A 20,809-nucleotide genomic window follows, 5' to 3' on the forward strand; every position below is an offset into this window, starting at 1 on the left:
GATGGGAAGATGATGGGGGAATTTTGGTCATCTATGCTCCCTTAGAAGTAAGGAGACGAATACACAAAGGGCAAAGGTAAGCACAGAAAAAACTCTACTCCCCACACAGCACTCTTGTCCAACATGGACTCCTTGATAAGGTAGAAAGATAATATTTTTACATGTTTTCAAAGAAACACAGTTTCACCACTACCAAAAAAATCTGCATAGCAAAACATTAAAATATTTCAAATTTAGGAGGAAGAAAATAGAATACACCTCATTATTTTAAAATAATAATTTTGCTGAACAGATGTTGGCAATGAGACAATCTTTAAAAGATGTAATGACTGTATTGTTCGTAAACTTTTGTTCCACTTCCCCTAACTAAATACTATAAAACAATTTGATCTAACATTTTCGAAACCTTGAATTAATTATTTTTAAACGGAAAAGTATCATTTTTTAATTTTTGTAATTTCATTAGAGTGTGACTGGAATTTAGAAAACGAGTTATTTTTTAATGGTCAAGGACTACACATACTAACCACTGACCAGATTTATGCCTATAAAAATTACATCCATAACTCTAGCTTTACAGTTCATTTTACGACCCATTATTCTAAGATTCATATGATTTAAAAAGTGACATAAAATTTCTGATGACAAAATACTATAATCATGTTATTAGGACATTCAAAATAAGGCAAAGTACATTACACTTGACTTTTTTTTTTTTTGGTAGCTTGACCTGTAGATTTTCTCCAGTCTTAGATCACTTCTTCGTTTTCAAACCTTCAGTGGTTTGCCTACCCACCACCAAATTAAAACATGCACATCTTTCACTCTGGCATGCACTAATTCCTACCATGTCATTGCAACTTATATTTTCAGCTGCACTTCTGATTATTTAATGGATTTAATTTGTCCCACATGTCTATAATTTACAAACATGATGATAGAGACAGTGGGAAATGGAGACAGAAAAGATCTTTGGACATGTAATCTAAAGAGGAAAACCACACAATTAACTGTAATTCGAAGCAGAATGTTACAAATGATAAAGGGACATATGGGTTGTTATGGACATAAAGAGAAAATATCAATTAATAGTGACTGGAAACAGAAAACTAGGTCTAGAAAGGTCAAGCTGCCTCCCCAAAGTCACATGCCAGGATTGAATGGTCATCTCAGACCCAGAGGAGAGCAAGAGAGGTAGCCCAGGAGGTGGAGCCCTCACTAAGCTAATGAGGGTCTGGCGAGGCTGGACAAAAAGGTAATTCTTCTGTTGTTATGTCTGTCTATCTGGAAGGCCCCTTTCATCTATTGGAGCAGTTTGAAAGCTTATCTGCTCTTTAAGTCTCCTTTTAAATAGCTTCCTTTGCACTTACATGTAACACTTAAAAAATATTATTATGACACTAATACATTTGGCCTTGGATCTAATATTGAATATGCTATTTTCAGAATCATATTAGGTAAGATTCAGTTCAGATGTGAGTGACAAAAGCCCAAATTAACAGTGGCTTAAATAAGAAAGAATTTGGCTTCTCCCTTGTGTAAACATGTGACTAGGCAGAAGGGGCTGATATAGCAGGGCCCCGGGTGCCTTCTATCTTGTTACCACTGTATGTAACCCTGACCTCATGGTCCAAGATGGTGGCATCTGAGTTTCTGGCAGCAGGATGAAGAAAGGGATAAGAGGGGAGAAGAGGGCATGTGGGTGTAACCTCTCAAGGAAGATTCACAGAAACCACACTGTGATGCTTTTGCTTATATGCCTTGGGCCCTTTGTGAATCACAAGGCTACACCTAGTGGAAAGGGAGGTTGGGAAATATAGCCTAAAAGACTATATTTTTATATAGAATATACAGAATAGTACACTGAATAAGATATATAATCTTATACAGAATAAGACTATATTCTGAGGTAAAACATGCTTATTAGCTAGTAATCCTCTTGCTATGGAAATAGGCGAAAAGGATGTTGGGAGACAGTTAAAAGTCTTGGCTACAACTCTCAATATATATTTGTTAAATGAGTGAGAATGTACATTTCTTAATCACTTGCTGTATGGTAATATGTGACAACATCCATTATAAAATATTCACAACAATCTTAAAAAGCCACTCTATTTTTGTTACCACTTTATATATAAAGAAGTTATATCTTAGAGTGGTTAAGTAATTTTATCCAAAGTGACAGTGGCCAGTTGAATCCAGAACCACTGATCTTGAACACCATATTGCTTTACCATAGAATATAACCGCTTATGCAAATGTGTTTTACTTGTGTTAGATTTATAGGTAATGTGGCTTATCTTCACACTATTTATTAATTCACTTAATAAATACTGAGCAAATAAAAATTGTTCTAGGTCTTGGGGATACCGATTATGATAGCATATTTTTTCTTATTTATTAAAGGTTTAGTCACTGGGATTGGTGAGAATACAAAGTGAGCCAACAGACAGTCCCTCTACCCTCATGCAGCTTACTTAATAATCTCTCATATAGTCTTTAATTATAAGCAATGAGCAAAAAAGAATAAGAAGTTATAAGAACATATATTATGAGAACTGTATCTAGTCTAGGGTGAAGAGCTGAGTCAGGGAAGGCTTCCTTGATAAACTTGCCTCTAGAAGAGAAATTGGCACATGGGAAATGCTCAGTGAAAATACTGAATGAATGAATGATTGAATTTATTAATTAAAAGGGAGTTGGAGGTCACTTTGGAAGATGTTTTTGCCAAGCTTGGGAAGTAGAAGGGAATACCCTTCAAGAAGTCCCATGTGGCTGGAACTCAATAAATTCTCCCCACTTCCCAGAGCACATCGTTGAGTTCAATTATTCGTTGAATTAAATCAAACAGCTTTTTTTTTTCCCTCTCAAATGTCCACACAATGAAGTAAACATTTTTTGCATAAGATCATCTGAAATGTTTTCTTTACTTAAATAAGCTCCACATAGCCTCAGAAAACGTGTCTATTGCCCAAATAGTTCTCTGCAAATAGGAGCTGCTAAATAAATACTGATTCATCTACAGCAGATTGGAAACTAAGGAAAACATTCTAAAAAATTTGTAGTGTACTCTTCTTTCAACATTTACATACATCTTTCCAAATCTGGGTTAATGCTCCTAAGAGAAGAAAAGCTAAGATCCATTGGCAATATCAAAATGTCCTATTTGTTGTTTTGTTTTACAAGATAATCACTTGAAAGAACTTCTTGAAAGCTACCATTATGTAAAAATACTGGCTCAGGTTGGGCTCCTGCTAGGAAAACTAAGAAAAATTTACATCTGCTTTTGAAACTCAGCACTCACTCTAATAGCGGTGCTAATGATAGTAACTAAGGAGACCTGAGTTTAACATAGCTTTCTTTTTAATCTGAAAAATGAAAATATAGCCTATTATTATAAATTCAGAGAAGAATACTTCAAACTTAAAGTAGCATTAAACATATAATACAAGCAAAAATCTGACAGCCCATTTGTGGGCAAAAAAAAAAGGAGATCTTTGTTATTTTTTCAAGAACCAAAATAACAACAAAATAAAACAATCTACGCTAAGCACACCAATGTTAAGTTGAAACAGCTACTATTCTAATGAAATATATCAATTTTGGGGAAAACAGCAGCAGCCACAGCAATAACAACATTAAAAACAAATACATGGAGAAAATGTAACCAACATATAGTACAGGAATGAAATGTCCTGAAAAAGGTGTTAATGTGTAGAATGAATACACTTATTCCCAAGCTCAAAGTTCAGCTCTTTTCTTCCAAAGGGTCCTGTGCAATGGTGCTCCCAGGTAAGCTATGGTCTTATACACTGTTTTGATGAAAATGGAAATAGAAGAGAGAGAGACTTTTTCACCTCTGTGGGAGGATACTCTGTTTTAGAGTTCTCATCTGTCCCCTCAAAAATCTATTTCAACTCTATGTGGACAGGCGTGGCCTTGTGACTCAAAGTGGCCAGTGGTAATAAGGAAGCGTGTCACTTGGCAGTGGTGTCCACTTGATCCACTTCTACTCTCTATACAGAGCAAACTCACTTTTCCAGCTTTATACTGGATATTATTTTCTCTAGGTAAATCACCGAGCCCCAAAATATATGCAACATTTTCCAATCAGACCAACTCCTTTTCCTGATTTCTACATTTCTGTTAATGGTACCAAAATCATGCTCAGGCTCAAAACCCTGGAATTTAATTTTTCTTACTTTTTTCCTCCCTCCCCTCCCATAACACACAGTTGAATCAGTTGTCAGTGATGCACCCTCAAACCCTCTCACAGTTTGATCTTTTATTTTTATTTCAACAGCTGCCAGTCTCATTCAGGTCCTCCTCTGGGCAGTTAGCCATAAAAGCCTCTCAACTGCTGTGCCTGCTCCTAGACTCGCCTCTGCATTAAACACAGCATTTATTCAATAAAATTGTACTAAAAGCCTCATTAGCACTAGGCTTTGTGTTGTATACACATAACACGCACCACACCACTGACATGCCACCTTCCTAAACTCTAGTTCTGACAGTATTAATAACCTGCTGAAAACTCTTCAATAACCATCAAGTGCCACCTTCATCCAGTATTGATGTATTTCACCTTCTGATGTCTCCTTACCTTTGCAGACCCTTATCCTCTTATTCCGCACCCTCCCACCCACCCCCGCCCACCCCCACATGTACCCAAATTTTCAGTATAGTAAACCAGTCCCTGTGGTACCTTGAGTTCCCTCCATCTCCTCTGTGACTCTGTTCATCCTGTTCCTTCCATCTGGAATAAGCTCTTCAATGTCATCCTCAAAAATGGTGAACATACTAAATTCACCTTTAATAATTAAAATGTAAATGGCTTTTTGATGTTTTCATTATACTCTGGTTGCGTAGAGAATAAGTATTTCTTCCTTAAAGACTCCTAAGACCCAGCTGAGGTTTTAAAAATAAAACATTTAAAGCCTGGTCTTCCAGAGATGTGGCTATTTTACGACCCTTTTACTATTTAATTGTGACTTAATTATTGAAGGCCTCACGTCATAGGCAAAAATCCTTTGAAAACGATTAAGCATTACTATTTCCAGTTCACGGAGGAATGGGGATTCCACTTAAGGCAGACAACTCATACAGGCAGGTTAATAATAAAACATCACCAAAGCAGCTTAAGTCGTTAGGTCTTAGAATTGTGATGTCTTGATGCCATCCATTACTTTAAAATATCCCACACTGATGTCTCATTTGGAAGAACAATATACTATTCTCCAACATCTTTATTCAATTAAGTTGCTTCTAATAGTGAAAGGGGCACATTCAAGGAGAAGTATATCTCTCTTGCTAGACTGTGAGCTCCATCAGGGTAGTGATTACTACATTTTTTCCTAAGGATCTCCACTATCACAATCCACCTGAGGTGTCTGCTCATTATGTAGTCCCCTGGGTTCCAACTCTGACCTATGAATTCAGGAACTCTAAGGATGGGGGCCATATTTAAAAAGCCCTCCAGGTAATTTTTATGTAGTTGACACTTGAGAACTACTGCCCCAGCCTAGAGGTGCACTGCTTGCTTACGGGCAGATATAAATTTTATAAAATACAATAGCTACTTTATAAAGCTTTAAGAAAATCCAAGACTCCCCCCATACCCACTACCAGTGCCCACCCCGTACCTCCAAAAATAAATAAATAAATAAATAAAAGGGCACTTCCAAGAGCTTTCAAAGTAAGGATAGTACAGAGGTTAGGAATGGCTTAGCGCTGGCCTCTCACACAAGCTGTCTGTGTTTAAATCCCAACCATGCAATTTACTAGATTAGTCAATTTGGACAATTTATCGTTCCGTGCCTAGATGTCCCTATCTGACTAATGGGTATAAGAACAATACCAATTACACGGAATTACGGATTCAATATACACGAAGTAGTTGAAACAGCATATAGTGCTAGCTGTTAGATTATTTTCAAGCTAATACATAATAGTATGGATAGTGAGACTCAGCTGGATCCAAAGTATAAGTGACTAGAGTAACTTTTTCTGCACTTAAATCTAACCATATTCAGTTAGTTTTAAACAACAACCAAATCCCCCAAATTGAAATGGTTTCAAATTAATTACTGTCTCAAAAAACTAAAGCTTTCAGAATCAGGCCAAGTGGCTTGGTACTTGGTCACATTTTCAACACAAGGAGGTTTTCAGTGAGGCCTTGGGGCAGAATAAATTTGTTCAGTGTCTACAGTGGAAATAAGGGTTTCCTTCAGCTCAGTCCAAATAGTAATCCCACTAGTTCCCAGATGATAAACATAAAGAGACAATCAAACCTTTAGCTCAGACTCTCACTTTTCCCCTTGCTTCTCGGCCTTTCTACCCCCACTGAGGACTCAGGACAGGCTGCCAGCAGACCTCCTCTGCCCTTGCAGGAGGTGCTGCTGCAGCCCTTTCAGAACGAACTGTTGCATTGGAGGCAGTAGCTGATGCGGACTCATAAGCAAAATCTCCCATGGGCAGGTCTCATAAGCACAGTTAACACCTTGGATTGAAGCTGGATCCACAGGCACGGCAGACTGACGTTCACGAGAGCGTTTGGTAACATCGGAGAAAAGTTACTAGAAACTCTGAAGGATGATAGGAACTTAGGGTTCTGTCTCCTTTAGTCCTAAGTGCCATAAATTGGGATATATAGCCCAGAGGCTGCCCAGATGGTTGCGAGATTTGAAGAGGGAACCAGAGTAAGTTTGCCATGAAGGTTATCAAGGTAGATTGGAAAACCCAGAGATATTAAACTTTGAATGTTTTGTTTTTTCCATGACAGAGAGTTATTTTCAATCAATTCAGATGATCTCCATTTCAATCTACCAGTATCATAAACTAAAAAAAAAAAAAAAAAAAAAATCACTCTGGTAATATTCATGAGACATTGGGAACTAAACGAACCACAAGACATTTAAAATCTCAACCTTTGGGCTTCCCTGGTAGCGCAGTGGTTGAGGGTCCGCCTGCCGATGCAGGGGACACGGGTTCGTGCCCCGGTGTGGGAAGTTCCCACATGCCGCGGAGCGGCTGGGCCCATGAGCCGTGGCCACTGAGCCTGCGCGTCCGGAGCCTGTGCTCCGCAACGGGAGAGGCCACAACAGTGAGAGGCCCGCGTACCGCAAAAAAAAAAAAAAACTCAACCTTTGTAAATACAGAAGATAAGTTGGAAATGTTTTCCTCATGGCCAAAATGTATAGCAAGTACGTATAATGAAAAAGTCTTTTATATATGAGTGCTTTACTGAATTATCCACTAACAGTTTAATAGATGCTAAAAATTGTGTTAAAACAACTCCCTGTAACTCTTCATATTCTATATTTTATGAATAATACTAATACATTTTGTTGGGGTTTTTTTGACATTTCTGTAAGGGCAAAAATGACATAGCATAAGCTTGGGAAATACTAGTACTTTAACTGTTTCTCTATGGTAAATTAATCTTAGAGACTAAGAGAGACATTAAAATAATATGATTATTTTGACAACGGTAATGTCTAAAGTTTTAAACTCTGGTGGTGTGATTATAATAACAAACTTATAAAAATTTTGCAAGAAGTTAAAATAGACGTTTTTTCTTTAACATTTCTGGAACAGAACATAACCAGGATAGGAGAAGATGAAAATTTTGGTGTTTGGCACTCCGGGTTTAATTAGCAGACTTCCTGGCAAAAACCTTACAAATATTACCCATGCTCATCTAACGTTGCATATAAAAGTGGTATGCAGTGGTTACGGAGGAAAGTATGGGCCACTGGAATTACAGAAAGCTTCATTCCTCTGCTGCCCAGATGCGTGAGGAATTCCTTATATTGTGGAGAGATGTAGCACATATGGCACCAATGGGATCATGCTTAGAGGGCACAATTCACATGTAAGTATATAACAGCTGAACACAGAGATGAGCTAAGTTGTTTGGACATTCTCAGTACCACTCAGTGCAGTATGATTACCATGTGAAAACAACCAATATCTCTCTCCGATCTGTTTTGTTCAGCAGTCTCTTTTCTTCTATCAATTATCTGCATCTATCCAACACAGTTGTTTTTTTTTTTAATTCAAGGTGCTATGGAAATAGACTTAAATCAGGTGTAATACTAACTCTCAAGTGATATAAGAGAAAGGTAAACAAAGACCCTTTTATGTTAAGTATATTAGCTGCTATGATTGAAATACATAGTTGGCAGAGTGGGAAAAAAGGACAGTGTAGTAGTCACTTATGGCTTTGGAGATAAAAAGCAGGAATTTCAGGAATCACTTTATCGAAAAGGCAACAAAGGAGCTGAATCTAAAGGTTGGTAGATGGTCAATAGAAAAACCATGAGGTGTATGTGCCTAACCACAACAGCAGCAAACAGCCAGGTGAAACTGAGCAACAGCAAGAAATCCAGGTCAATGAGGTCTTGGGTGCTGAAAGAGAGGAAGCAGCTTAGAGGAAAAAGAGATTCCCAATGCAGCTTCTTTTATATTAGAGGCAATTGCTATCTGGTTAGTCATCTATTCCATAGCTCAGAGAATCTGGAGTTAAGATCCAAAACACATCCATTAAAGCAAATAAGAAAGCAATATGCACTAGTATTAGTATAAATGTGGTAAATGACCAAATCATTAGAGACTAACTATATTTATTGTCAATATTATATATTGATAATATATTTATTATCAATATATTTATTTATCAATAAATATATTGATAAATATATTATATCAATATATTTCAGTAAAGATGCATCATGCCATTTTTACTTAATGCTAAGTGCCTTTTTGTTTTTAAACATTAAAAAGTAACATTTTTTAAAAGCATACACAACTGTGTAGAAGCTCACTTCTAATAAACAACTTAAAGGAAAATAGTAATTTTCCATACAAGATTACTATTTGAAACAAAGATGATTATTAATATTAATTAATTAATTAAAATTAATTAATATTAATGTCTAGATATAATTAACCTTAGAGAGATGTTTAGTATGAATGGGAGTGTATCTGAGAATGTAGCTTTTTTCAGGAAAAAACAGGCTAAAACATATTCTACTTGAATGAAGAAATAGTAAAGACAGATTCGATTCTGTGCAATTCAGTTTCTGTAACTAGAAAACAACCTGGAAAAAAATCAACTTTTTAATTTTATGATTTTAAAAACGGTTTTTGTGTTTCAAGGAGCTCCAGGTGCCTATAAGTACCAAAAAAGTCTTCAAACATATTATATATAGGCTTTTGAAATGAAATATATGATTACTCTATTTTTTGCAGCATTTTAAATACCTTGTTCACAAAGTTTAAAAAACCCCACCACATATGAAATTTATATTCCAGAAATGTGAACTTGTAACATAACTTGTGCTCACATAAGTCTCTTTTGGGTCCATGTATTCCACACTAACTATTATTTTGTTTAAAATGCAAAAGTCAGATGGTCTTGCTTTTGGGTATTTAAACTTTTCTAACAAAGAAGAATCTAATAGCCATTTAAGAACACTAACTGTTGAAAATACTTAAAGACTTTATTATGACTAATGAATAATGACTACTTAGGAATTGCTGCTAAAGGGAGGATGCACTTCTGACTAGGATATACAACATGGTTCTGCCTCCCTCTAGTTTACAGACTTTTTGCGGGTCACATAATTCCTACTATTCTTCCTCATTTTTCTTCGCTGTCGTTTCCTCTCCTTCCACCCATGCAGTTATCACTACTTGCAGTTCCAACAACAGTGTGATCAGATCATCAAGCAAAAGTGTTTTTTGCATTTTATTTATTTATTTTTAATGTATCTCAGGCAGTACAAAACCAGGCTTTATGAGCTGATGAACCCTGTTTTTACAGTACAGTCTGAGGATGACCTGCAATAAATAGGTCTGTGGGACAATCCAGAAGTTTTTATTTTTATCCAGTGACCTATGTGATTCCTAGGTACATTAAAGTTTGAGAAATAACTACCTCCCCACCTCCCACTAAACTCTGTGGGATATAGAAAAGGAACATATTAAGTTCATGTTCACATTTTCTAAAAGGGTAATGAATTATTTAAAATAGAAAGATCAAGATCTATTTTTCTGTGATAAAATACCAGCACTGAAACAACTACTGGTAAATTAATTTTCAAAGGAAGATTATGGCTTTGCCTTAATATACCCATCAAATAGATCAGCATATAATAATATATCTATGTAATATATAGTGTAATGGGAATTTCTCTCCTTTCATATTCTATAAATATGCCAAACCAGTTTTTAGTTTAACAAAAGCTCGATTAAAAATTTACTGTTTGGATATAATAAAATATTATGGTTCAAATAGAATGGTTAGCAGATGATGTAAGACCAGGCTACACATGTTATACTATTATGTTTGCTTACTTTTCTATATTCTAGATTGAAAGCATTGTGAAGGCAAATACTATCTTTTTTCTAGTGCCCAGTAGAGAACAGACCACAGGGTAGACATTCATTTAGTAAATGTTTGTTGAACGGATGAATAAATAAATGCCTGGAAATCCAATGTATATGCACCCCAGAAAGAACATATACAAACAAAACCACCTTGGAAATTTAAAAAAAAAAAACAAAAAAACAATAAATGAAAACTACATGTAGCTATAAAAAAAAGAAGAGAAAAATAACAGGAATAGAAAATATTTATCTTTTAAAATAAATAATAAATAATCATCCTGGCTGATCTGATTCAGTGAGCAAAGTTCCCAGAAGGTTTAGATAAGCTTTTAATTTTTATATATTACAAGGCATATTTCCATAATTCTGCAAAGCTGTTATTTCTGACATATCAGTCAAAAACGAAATTGATATTCTAGGGTGCTAATGACCCAGTTACTGTTGAAGGTGGTGGTTATTTATTACTTGGAAAAAAATCTGGGTGAGGAAATAAAGGTCAGAAAAACTTGAAAAAAAATAAGAAAAAAAAAACTTTTTGTTTAACTGAATTTACTGTACTAACCCCTCAAATTCAGAACTAATTAAGAATATTGTGGTACTATCCATAATTGCATGCTGAGTGTGTAAATTTAAAAATGGCCATTTCAATTTTCATTTCATCAAGACAAGGAAGAAAATGAAATTGAACACTAATTAGGGCATGTGTCTCATACACCTGAAAGATTAGAGGAATACTGTGCTCATTATAAGTGAGTTTAAGTAAAGTACTCAAATGTTTCATTTGAAGGACTGAATATAAATAAAAGAATTAAATGACAAGGGAAATTACTAATGCTCAAACAAAGAATATTTGGTACATATTTAGACTTCCCAGAGCCTCCTAGATAAGGTTTTCCTTTAAGAAAGGGATACACGTTTTCTTTTTAGAAAAATAACTTAGAAAATAAGATGTTATTAGAGAATATAATAACATAATACTCTGAACACAATCATGAAGTACGTATTGAATAACAATGGTGAGTTTTTGGTTTTCCTCCCATCATATGCAAGATTTCCTCATCTAATATAAACCCTTTTATTTTACTTTTACTTGTTTTTCTCTAAGAGTTCATTATCATCTTTACACTAAAAGAAAAATAATAATAACCATAGCAATAATAGTAAAAGACTGCCCTTAAAAGAAGTATTTAATTATTCTACTTAGGTTGATAAAATTATATTTAATCTAAGCTCCTCTAAGAGTCTACCACTGTCCTGTTTCACTGAGGTTATTTCTACCTACAATCACTGGGATAAAGAAAACTTAAAATTCATTCACACTCTGAAAGACTTCTGCATAGTGTTAAGTAGGCAATAAACCGTGACAAAATAAATGAAAAATCAGGATATAAAACAATCATAAGGTGTTTCTCAGAGAAAAAAACTGCCAAAGTGTGTTATTTATGGTTTATTGAAATAGGAAATCACTGACGCTCACAAACAATTTGTCAAATAGAAACCCTGATGCAAACTTGTGACATCATCTCTCAATTGCTCTACAATTTCTGCTATGAATCATAATTTCTAAAGTTTTATCATGACCTCAATCCTATAAATACATTTCATAAGGTCAACTTAAAGAATGGTCTCTGGAATGACTTTTAGCAAATAGAATACAAGCATTTTTTGTTGTTTTGTGTTTATTTAAAACTTAACTGGAACTTCATTAGTCTATGATCAAAACTGTAAAAAGGTGCCATTTCCACTCTCTGGAATTTTCTTTGTGCATGTGGCTGTAGATTAGAAAAATCACGTGCAACTTAAGAAGGAATTTCTGCAAATGCATGCAAATTAAATTCATAAAACAAAACAAGAATATCAGGCAACCACATGGAGCCATATAGATAAAAGAAATGTATATAGGATATGTAAAACTTCGTAAGAAATCTGAGCAAAGATATATCTGAAGGAGGTTTTGGCCCTGTTTTGAAAGTACTACAGAAATCATACTACTTGGCCATAAATCAATTTCCCTTTCTATTAACTGCCTATAAAGCAGTCTCTATCTTCTGCTATAACATCACATCATGGATTCCTATCTTAAAAATTACCTCGGACTCAAACTATGTAGTCAACAGATAAAACAGATCAGCTACCTAAACAAATCAAAATTCTCTAATAACTCCCTATTCCAATGAATAAAGCCAAAACCTTTTGGTATTCATAAATCCTACAGTGTGCTGAACTCGCAAACTAAATTTGAATGCATTCCTCTAGCAACCTAAACACAGGTCATGATTTTCTACATGGCGTTGCCCAGGTTCTCACCTAGCATCTTGGATCATGCTGTTCCCTTGATATCTGGTCTCTACTGAAAGCCATCTTCCAAGCCCTATCTTAAAAGCTATCTTCCAGTGAGGCTTTCTCATGATAATTAATTACTTCCTCCTCTGACCCCAGTGTATACTGGATTTTCCCTCTCTTCAGCACACATCAATGACTTGTTAGATGTTGTTAACATGCTCTCCACCAACAGAGGTATAATCTTTCACAGAAATCATAGTTTGATTACCTTTCCTGTCTCCAAATAGGTAGTTTCCTGTCTCACTTCAGCTAAGGGCTTGAAAAGTATTTAAGTAGATAAAATATAAGATGCAGGCATTACTACCCTCCATCACATCTTTGGGAAATCACTTAGTCTCTTGGTATGGCATTGTTTTCTCATGTTTAAAAAAAAAATAGCTGACTGATGCTAATAAATAATAGAGTATGAATTGAAACACACTCAGCTATTGAAAGAGGGTTCTAAAGACATTTGAGGTATTATCATAATCCATTGCATATTCTATATTTGCACATATGGAACTACTTAAGACAGAGAAGGAAAAGACACAATTTTTATACTCTTGAAGTATCCAAAGTTGCTACTAAATGTTAACACAGTACTAAGGAACACATGGCATATGTAAAAACCTCCCTCTTTGATATGTACCTTAAGATTGTGATATTTATAACCCAAGAATTTTAACATTTTTAACCCTCTTAACACACTTTCCAATGGAATGTGCATGTTTCCCACAGTTTCAGAGTTTATAGTCCATTTGGACTCTAGCTAAATCATCCTTTCCTCTGTGACCATGCAGAAAAGTCACACTTTGGACCCTCACTATCTTCTTTGTGAAATGACTCTGGTCATTCCTTGCCAGTAACCTTGTTCCATCCCATCTGTTACCTGAATCCATGGCCATCTGTCATTTTCTGCAGCTGTCCAGGCATTTATAAGCCCCTTCTTATTAAGACGTGCATAGTAGGGATACCATTTCTGGAGTCCAAAAAGAGCTCGGTGGGTAGATGAAGCTGTGATTTGCTGATTTGAAATGATTCCACCTTCAATTCCCAATGGGCCCGAGCATTCTGGGAACAAATGAGGAAAAAAGTTTGAATGTATTAGAAATAATCCATATCAAAATATGGCTGTTAGATTTGATGGGAGATATTTTTTAAGTGATTTCAACGTGGACCATCATGCCATTCAAGCCCCTCGGAATTTACAGATTTGTTACTGATCACTACATGAAGGAAATAAATCTTTTTTTTTTTTTTTTTTCTTTTTGCGGTATGCGGGCCTCTCACTGTTGTGGCCTCTCCCGTTGCGGAGCACAGGCTCCAGGATGCGCAGGCTCAGCAGCCATGGCTCACAGGCCCAGCCGCTCCGCGGCATGTGGGATCCTCCCGGACCGGGGCCAGGCGGACTCTCAACCACTGCGCCACCAGGGAAGCCCAGGAAATAATTCTTGCTCTCATGCCACTCTCTTCTTCCTTTGCTTTGAATGTGGCACCTGAACAGACATGTCCTTTCTGCACTGTGATTCTGCGTTATGTACTGTTATCCTTTGCTGATCACGTTAACAAAAGTGTAATGTCCTTAAAAGGTCTCTCATATTTTATATTCCCATTAGCATGCCCCACAAATCATAATTCCTCAATAAATATCTGTTGATCCATTATTTCTTGACTAGCCTACATCTGAGGTTTGTATCAAAATCATTTTCATACTGACTTAGCATTTCCCACTTCTATAAATTTTTTAAGTTAAATTTTTATAACCACTGTCAGTTATGCTTCCACAAAAAGGGCAATGTGTAAATCTGTCAACATTTAAAATTATTATAATAATAACTTGTGATATGTTATAAGTAACAGGAAATATGTAGACAAATTATTTTTATAGAGTAAGCAAGTAAGCACTCAGACATTACATAGAGCAGTATAAATACCACTCAGTAAATCAAGATATTAAAATATTTACATTTCAAAATCCACAACTCTACCAATTGGGATTTTACACAGACATTTTAGCTTTTTTCTTTTATTGTTCTTTAAATATGCAACTTGGAAATTCAAGGTAAATTTCCTAATAAAAATTTTAAATACTAAGAGTAAAGCATAATATACTCAAATAATATGTTCTCAGATACCAAAAGTGTTTAGATTTTAAGATTAGAAATGAAGGTAAATCAATCTAAAAATTATATATGTACTATATATCATATGCATTCGAATTTCTTAATTATCTCCTAAAATTTCACCAGAAAGTACATTTATTGTGAATTCAGTTTTGAAAATTCAGAACAAGTAATATGATATAATAAAAAGTAATACCTAGTTTTCTTAATTTCATTAACATTTCATATACTACATTCAACTTATTGCAAAATTAGATTTGTAAAATACATATGATAATTCTATTATAAAATACACTATAACATACTAGAATTTCTGAAAATATGAAAGGAGCATACTGCTGTTATTAAATGTTAGTGTATGTAAGTCAACTTGATCAGTGATTGCTACCAAGCATATTTTAGATTTTAATTACTATTGAAGTCTAATGATTGTCAGTAATTAAATGTTTACACTCAGATTGAGACTGAAAATATGAAAGGAAGAACTTTGCCACTGGAGTATAATATTTTAAAAAGTTACAAAGATGTTTCTCACTGGTAACCATTTTTTCACTAAGTGTAAACATGTTTCTTTTTTCTATTCCAAACTCAGATAATAAGTAGTTCTAAGCACATTACTTACTAACATTTCCCCAATGAATTTAAAACCTTTAAACACTTTTTATAAAAACAAAAATGTGTGGATAAGTAATCATCTTAATCAGTTGTTATTAGTAAAGATGACATTAATACAGCAAAAATTGCATCTCTGTGATTGACAGCTGATAAATCATTCACTTGATGTTAAATTTAAGTAGTAAGATCTTTTCTAAAGAATTGTATTTAGAACTCTTTAGCACTTTATAAAGGTGTGCTATATCATTTTGAAGTCATTAAATTAACAAGCCATTCGTTTTTAGAGTAGCAGTATTAGAAGCCAACGATAATAATCTGATTTCCACATTCCTAAAAAATTAACGTTGAAAACTCAAATGTTGAGTCTTTGGCTTCTTGCTTTGCTTTGCATTTCAAACTTCAAGATCTTTACAGATTTCATAAAATCACTAAGAAACTTTCATGATGCTCTTTGATTTTAAGCAACTGCAGGAGCCTGGCTTTTTAAGAAAATTGCCATTAAAAAGAGTCTCAAGGATGCTTGTCCTTGATTTGTACAATGTTTGGATGGAAAAATGCAGCAGGCAGGGAGGCCATTTATTGTAGGCCCGTCAGTGGCATGGCAGAGTTAGAGAGCCAGCTTTGATTAATTAAACTGCTTAGGCTTAGAAAGAACTGTGTACCATTTAGTTGTTTACTTCTAAAGACCTTATGCTGAATTGGATATCTTCACTGAATTTTTAACCATTTAAAAAAAAATTAGACCTCAAACTACACTATTCAGTATGTCTACTTTGTCAGCACTCTTAACCTACCAGCCTCCCCTTCTTAGCTACTATATCAACAAACACAGTGGCTGTGAACTGTTGCATTATCATATAGGCCAAACACCAATGAGCAATTTAAAAAATATATTTGCAATTTTTTACTCAGCCATAAGGCTCCCAATCTTTGTCATGCCCTCAACAGTCATTCATTCAGATAAAATATAATTTAAAAAAATATATTGACATGTTATACTTATATAGGGCTTCACAGCTTACAAAATATTTTCACATGAGCTATCTCATTGTTATGATGTCAAACTGATGAACACTTCTTTTCTCAGTCCTCAATTCCACAATTTTTTTTTTTAAATAAAGTTTTGTAACACTCACTTACATACTATACTTTATGTTGCTGATCACTAAAAGCCCAGAAGAGGGAACATGACTCTGGGGGGTTCTTGACCAAAGCATGAGTCTGTGAGGTATCAGTTTAATTCCTTAAAAATTGAGTGGTCCTCAATTTTTCTCATTTTAAAAATTGTGGTTATGGTGACCCCTAATTCACCAGCTGTGAGGTAAGGAAAGGTAAACAGTGCTTTGCCTTTATGTGACTATAAATTGTGAATAATGAGCTTGGTTCTACAAGGCCACTTGCATTTCTCTCTTTAGAGATGAGGTGATCCTAGCCTTTTAGCTCCTGTGGAGCAGGCACCAGATCTTACACTGTTGCATCCTTAGATGCTCACAGTTGCTTGGCTTGTACACAAGAAGAGCTCAATAAATATGTGCTGAATATTGGTGGCTCCCCCCCCCCCCCCCAAACAGCAAACTAATAAGCAAATCCAACTCTTACACTTTATTTCACACTGGAAAGTTGTCACACACTAGCTTTCCTTCACTCATCATTTGGACCACAATCAAATGGATGTCATCATAATAAAAGGTTCAAAATCCAATTTCCTTTTGCCTGTGCCATCCACTTCCCCAATGTCCTATTAAATGCAACAATTATAAAAACTAATGAAGGAGTTGCAATTCAGAATGCAAATGATTATACACTTAAGACTAAGTGACCTTAAGCAGCAAACAATAAGATGCTTAAAAGAAAGATAATATGGAGATAGACACTGCTATCACTATCCATAAGTGAGGGAAGGATATGAAATAATACTTGAAAAACAATATTAGACAAGCATTCTGAAGTTTGAAAAATGCATCCATATATGTTTCCTCACATAATCAAAATAATATTTCAAGGAAAAATGATTATCACACCTATTTCATAAATGAGGAAACCTTTGAGGAGGGAAGTTAAACTCATAAAAGATGAGTCTAGAATTTAAGCCAAATGCTCTGTGCACAAACAGAAAATAATGTCAACTGATAGAGTGAAGAGTTCAGTAATTCTTTAAAAGTTGATTCTGAATTTCTTTTTCTTCTGCGTTTTTATATGGGGATGTGTGCATAAACATACTAGGATAGAAGATAGGAAAATTAACATGAAGGAAATGTGTAGAATATTACTAGTGGTACTCAGGATACGACAGAGCTTTCACAAATTGGGATACCTTAAAATAGTAGACAACAGTCTGTGGCAGTGAGTCACAGAAGTAAATATTGAGGTATTATGGTGGTCTGTGTCCCTTTACAGGTGTTAAAAAATTGACCTACTACCATTATTGGCCTATATACTGCTTATCTAATATGGATAGGTTTATTCAGTCTTGACTAATTTATTGACCTCTTACTACATGCCCATCTATTCATCAATCCATCCATCCACTCTCCATTCATTAAATTCAGTTTTGAAAAATGCATATTCATTAAAGGCCTACTATATACCAAGCACTTTTCCAGGCAGTGGAGATACAGGGATGAACAAGGCAGAAAAAGTCTCAGCTCTCAGAGTTCATATTCTAGTGGAGAGACAAACTATACACAAACACTTAAATAAACAAGGAAATACCATGAAGTGATAAGTGAAAGAAAAAAAAGGGTAAACCAGGTGGGAGTATGAGATGATCAGAGATGGCCTTTCTGAGAGGTGACATAAATCTGATCTCTGAGTGAGAAGCAGAAGTCAGCTACTGCACTAGATTTACTGTACTGGTTTTCTGAAGGAAACATTTTAATATAATAGAGCAGAGGCTGTGAGGTTGGATGCACAGGATTCCCTGGGAGAATGGGAGAGGGAATTATAAGCCAGTTTGGGCTTCAGGGAAAGACTTCCTGGAATAGAGTAGGGATTAACATAGTGAAGAAGAAAGGAAGGGCAGACAGAGAGATAGGAAACAGCCTGGCATGATTAGGGAAGTAGAGGCAGATCAGTATTACTAGACCAAGATGGGCTGGTCAGAGGATAGTCAATGATGGGATGAAGAAGCAGAGATAGCCTAGATTATTTTGCTGAGAAAAATTGATTCTATTAGTGATGGGGAGCCTTTGAAGGATTCTAACTATGGTGATATTGTCATTTAATATAAATGACTGAAGAGGGGACAAAACTATGGCCAAATAGCAAGCTACTACCATGGTCCAGGTGAAAAATGATGCAGGTCTGAAAGGGAAATGGAAAGAAGAGTTCAAAGCATACTTAGAAGTTAAAATTGAGCAGAGCTAGTGTTAATTAGATGTAGAATGGAAGAGAGAAATGGAGTATCTTCGAGGGTGACAGATAGTAAATAGCAGATAGCAGCTCCCAGTTAAGGGATTGGCCACGTCTCACAAATAACACCTTTGAATCTAATTCCTTCCTTAAAATTTTATCAAAAATTATTCTTCCTGGTGGATTGCATTTGAGGGGACCTGTTTTAGTCCTACCTGCTATTACCATGCAGAACCCTATGGGCTACATTCACATCAACCAGGCTGCAGGGACAGGATTGAAAATTGAAAACCTGCCTCTAAGCTGAGGCCACACCCAGAACTTCCTTGCCCCATGGCTTACCCATGTGTGTACATCTGCTGTCCCACAAAATGGGGAGCCCCTTTGTAGACAGGGATTATATCCCACATAGTATCCAGCAGCAAGCCTCATTCTTAGCAGAAAATTAATCTTCAAATAAATATAAAAGGTAAATAAACAGTAAAAATTACAGCTAACATTGTAACATTTTATTTGTGTAATTTATTTTTAAATTAAAAAATTATTTCACTTAGTCTCTCAAGAGTACACAGATACTGAAGCCTTTAGAAGTTGTTTACATGCTAAGTGAAGAGGGAACACATTTCTTCCATAAGGAAAAAAGAAACAAACACAGACTGGCAGTCAAATGGGTTACTTCTCTTTCAACTAGTTGCCACAAAGTAACCAGGTATTTCTGAAATTGTCCACCATTACCCCTAGAGTGGGACCAGCGGCAATTTGATCACTGTCAAAGATGGCAGTAGGACATGGTGGTCTACATTTCCTGACCATAAGAGCTGTGTTTATGTATCTCTGGTATTGTGCTTGCTTTTGTCAGATTCAACAATAATCCTAAATTAATGAGTCCAATCAACAACGATTACCAAAGGCTTTTAGGTGTCATTTACATAATCAGTTAAATAACTGCTTTGCCTGAATTGTCTGAGTGGCCTGGAAATGCCTTTGACCGGAGGCCCTGCTGTTCAGATGAACTGAGCAAGTGAGTGATGTCACCTGGAAGGCTGAGTAAGAGCAACTGGGCCAGCTGGGGCCAAGCCTCACATGCTCTCCCCAGAGCGGCTTCTCTGCCTTTGCCAAGTTCACGCGCAAATAAAATAGCTTCAAAGTGAAGTCCTTCTCACTCTGCAAATTCATTTTCTGGAGCGTGGCAAAGAATGGAGTCTGCACTTTATTGATCTTTCAGCTGACAAGGAAGCAGTGCCTCAAGATGTCTCACATCTTGTTCCTGAGTGTGCTGATTAAGCCTTTCAAACAAGGGAGATGCTTGGCTGAATCTGTAACAGGAATGTACTGCTTTCATTCGCTCTATCTCAGTATCCAGACATCTTCAGAATGAAAGGATTTCAAATTAAAGCCATGTAAGAAACAAATCTTTAAACATCTTCAGTCTTCTCTTTCTCTGGGCATCTCATCTTACAGGAGTGAGACCTCTGCTGTGCTTAGCATAGCACGATAATTGTGCTGAACACGAGCGCTGGCGAAAGAATTACTGATGACCTCCAATACTGCAGAAGCGAATGCTGATTCAAGCAGAAACTTCCCTCTGTGCCACTTGGACCATGGCCTTTCTTTTATTCCTAGTGTTTGCTCTACTTTGGAGTTGTCTTGATACTAGGTTCTAAATTGGTGAGGGAGAGATCAAGGTCACTATTCCTCACACTGCGCCTCAGAGGTTAACAGGAGCCCTGAAGATTTTTTGCTTGTGAGTCTTGTCACTTAAGCTCCCCCACTGCCCCCCCCCCCCCCCCCCCGCCACACACACACTTGCTGATTTCTCTCAAGCTATCATTTTGCTGGTGTTGCGGACTGGTGTCAGAGGAAAGAGGACAAGGGATAGAACGACGATAGGAAGTATAAGAAAGGCTGATCTCAGGAATAGGGTTTGGATGCACTGGTTTGGTGGTAAGAGACCAGGGAGGTGGGAAGGAGCTCCCCGCACATGGTGTGAGAATGTGAAAGTGGAC

The 20,809-nt window shown here is 36.0% G+C and overlaps 1 protein-coding gene across 2 annotated transcripts in view; it reads right to left on the reverse strand.

Annotated features, from left to right (window-relative positions):
* The window catches only part of EDIL3 (EGF like repeats and discoidin domains 3), a 423,483-nt gene that overhangs the window by 137,220 nt on the left and 265,454 nt on the right, over nucleotides 1-20,809 (reverse strand). For both annotated transcript variants that reach the window (XM_079918353.1, XM_079918354.1), the window contains one exon: nucleotides 13,604-13,785. In XM_079918353.1, the coding sequence (XP_079774479.1) occupies nucleotides 13,604-13,785 (182 nt within the window). The remainder of the gene's footprint in view (nucleotides 1-13,603; nucleotides 13,786-20,809) is intronic.

This window comes from Stenella coeruleoalba (genome assembly GCF_951394435.1).
Source record: "Stenella coeruleoalba genome assembly, chromosome: 3".
Taxonomy (NCBI): Eukaryota; Metazoa; Chordata; class Mammalia; order Artiodactyla; family Delphinidae; genus Stenella; species Stenella coeruleoalba.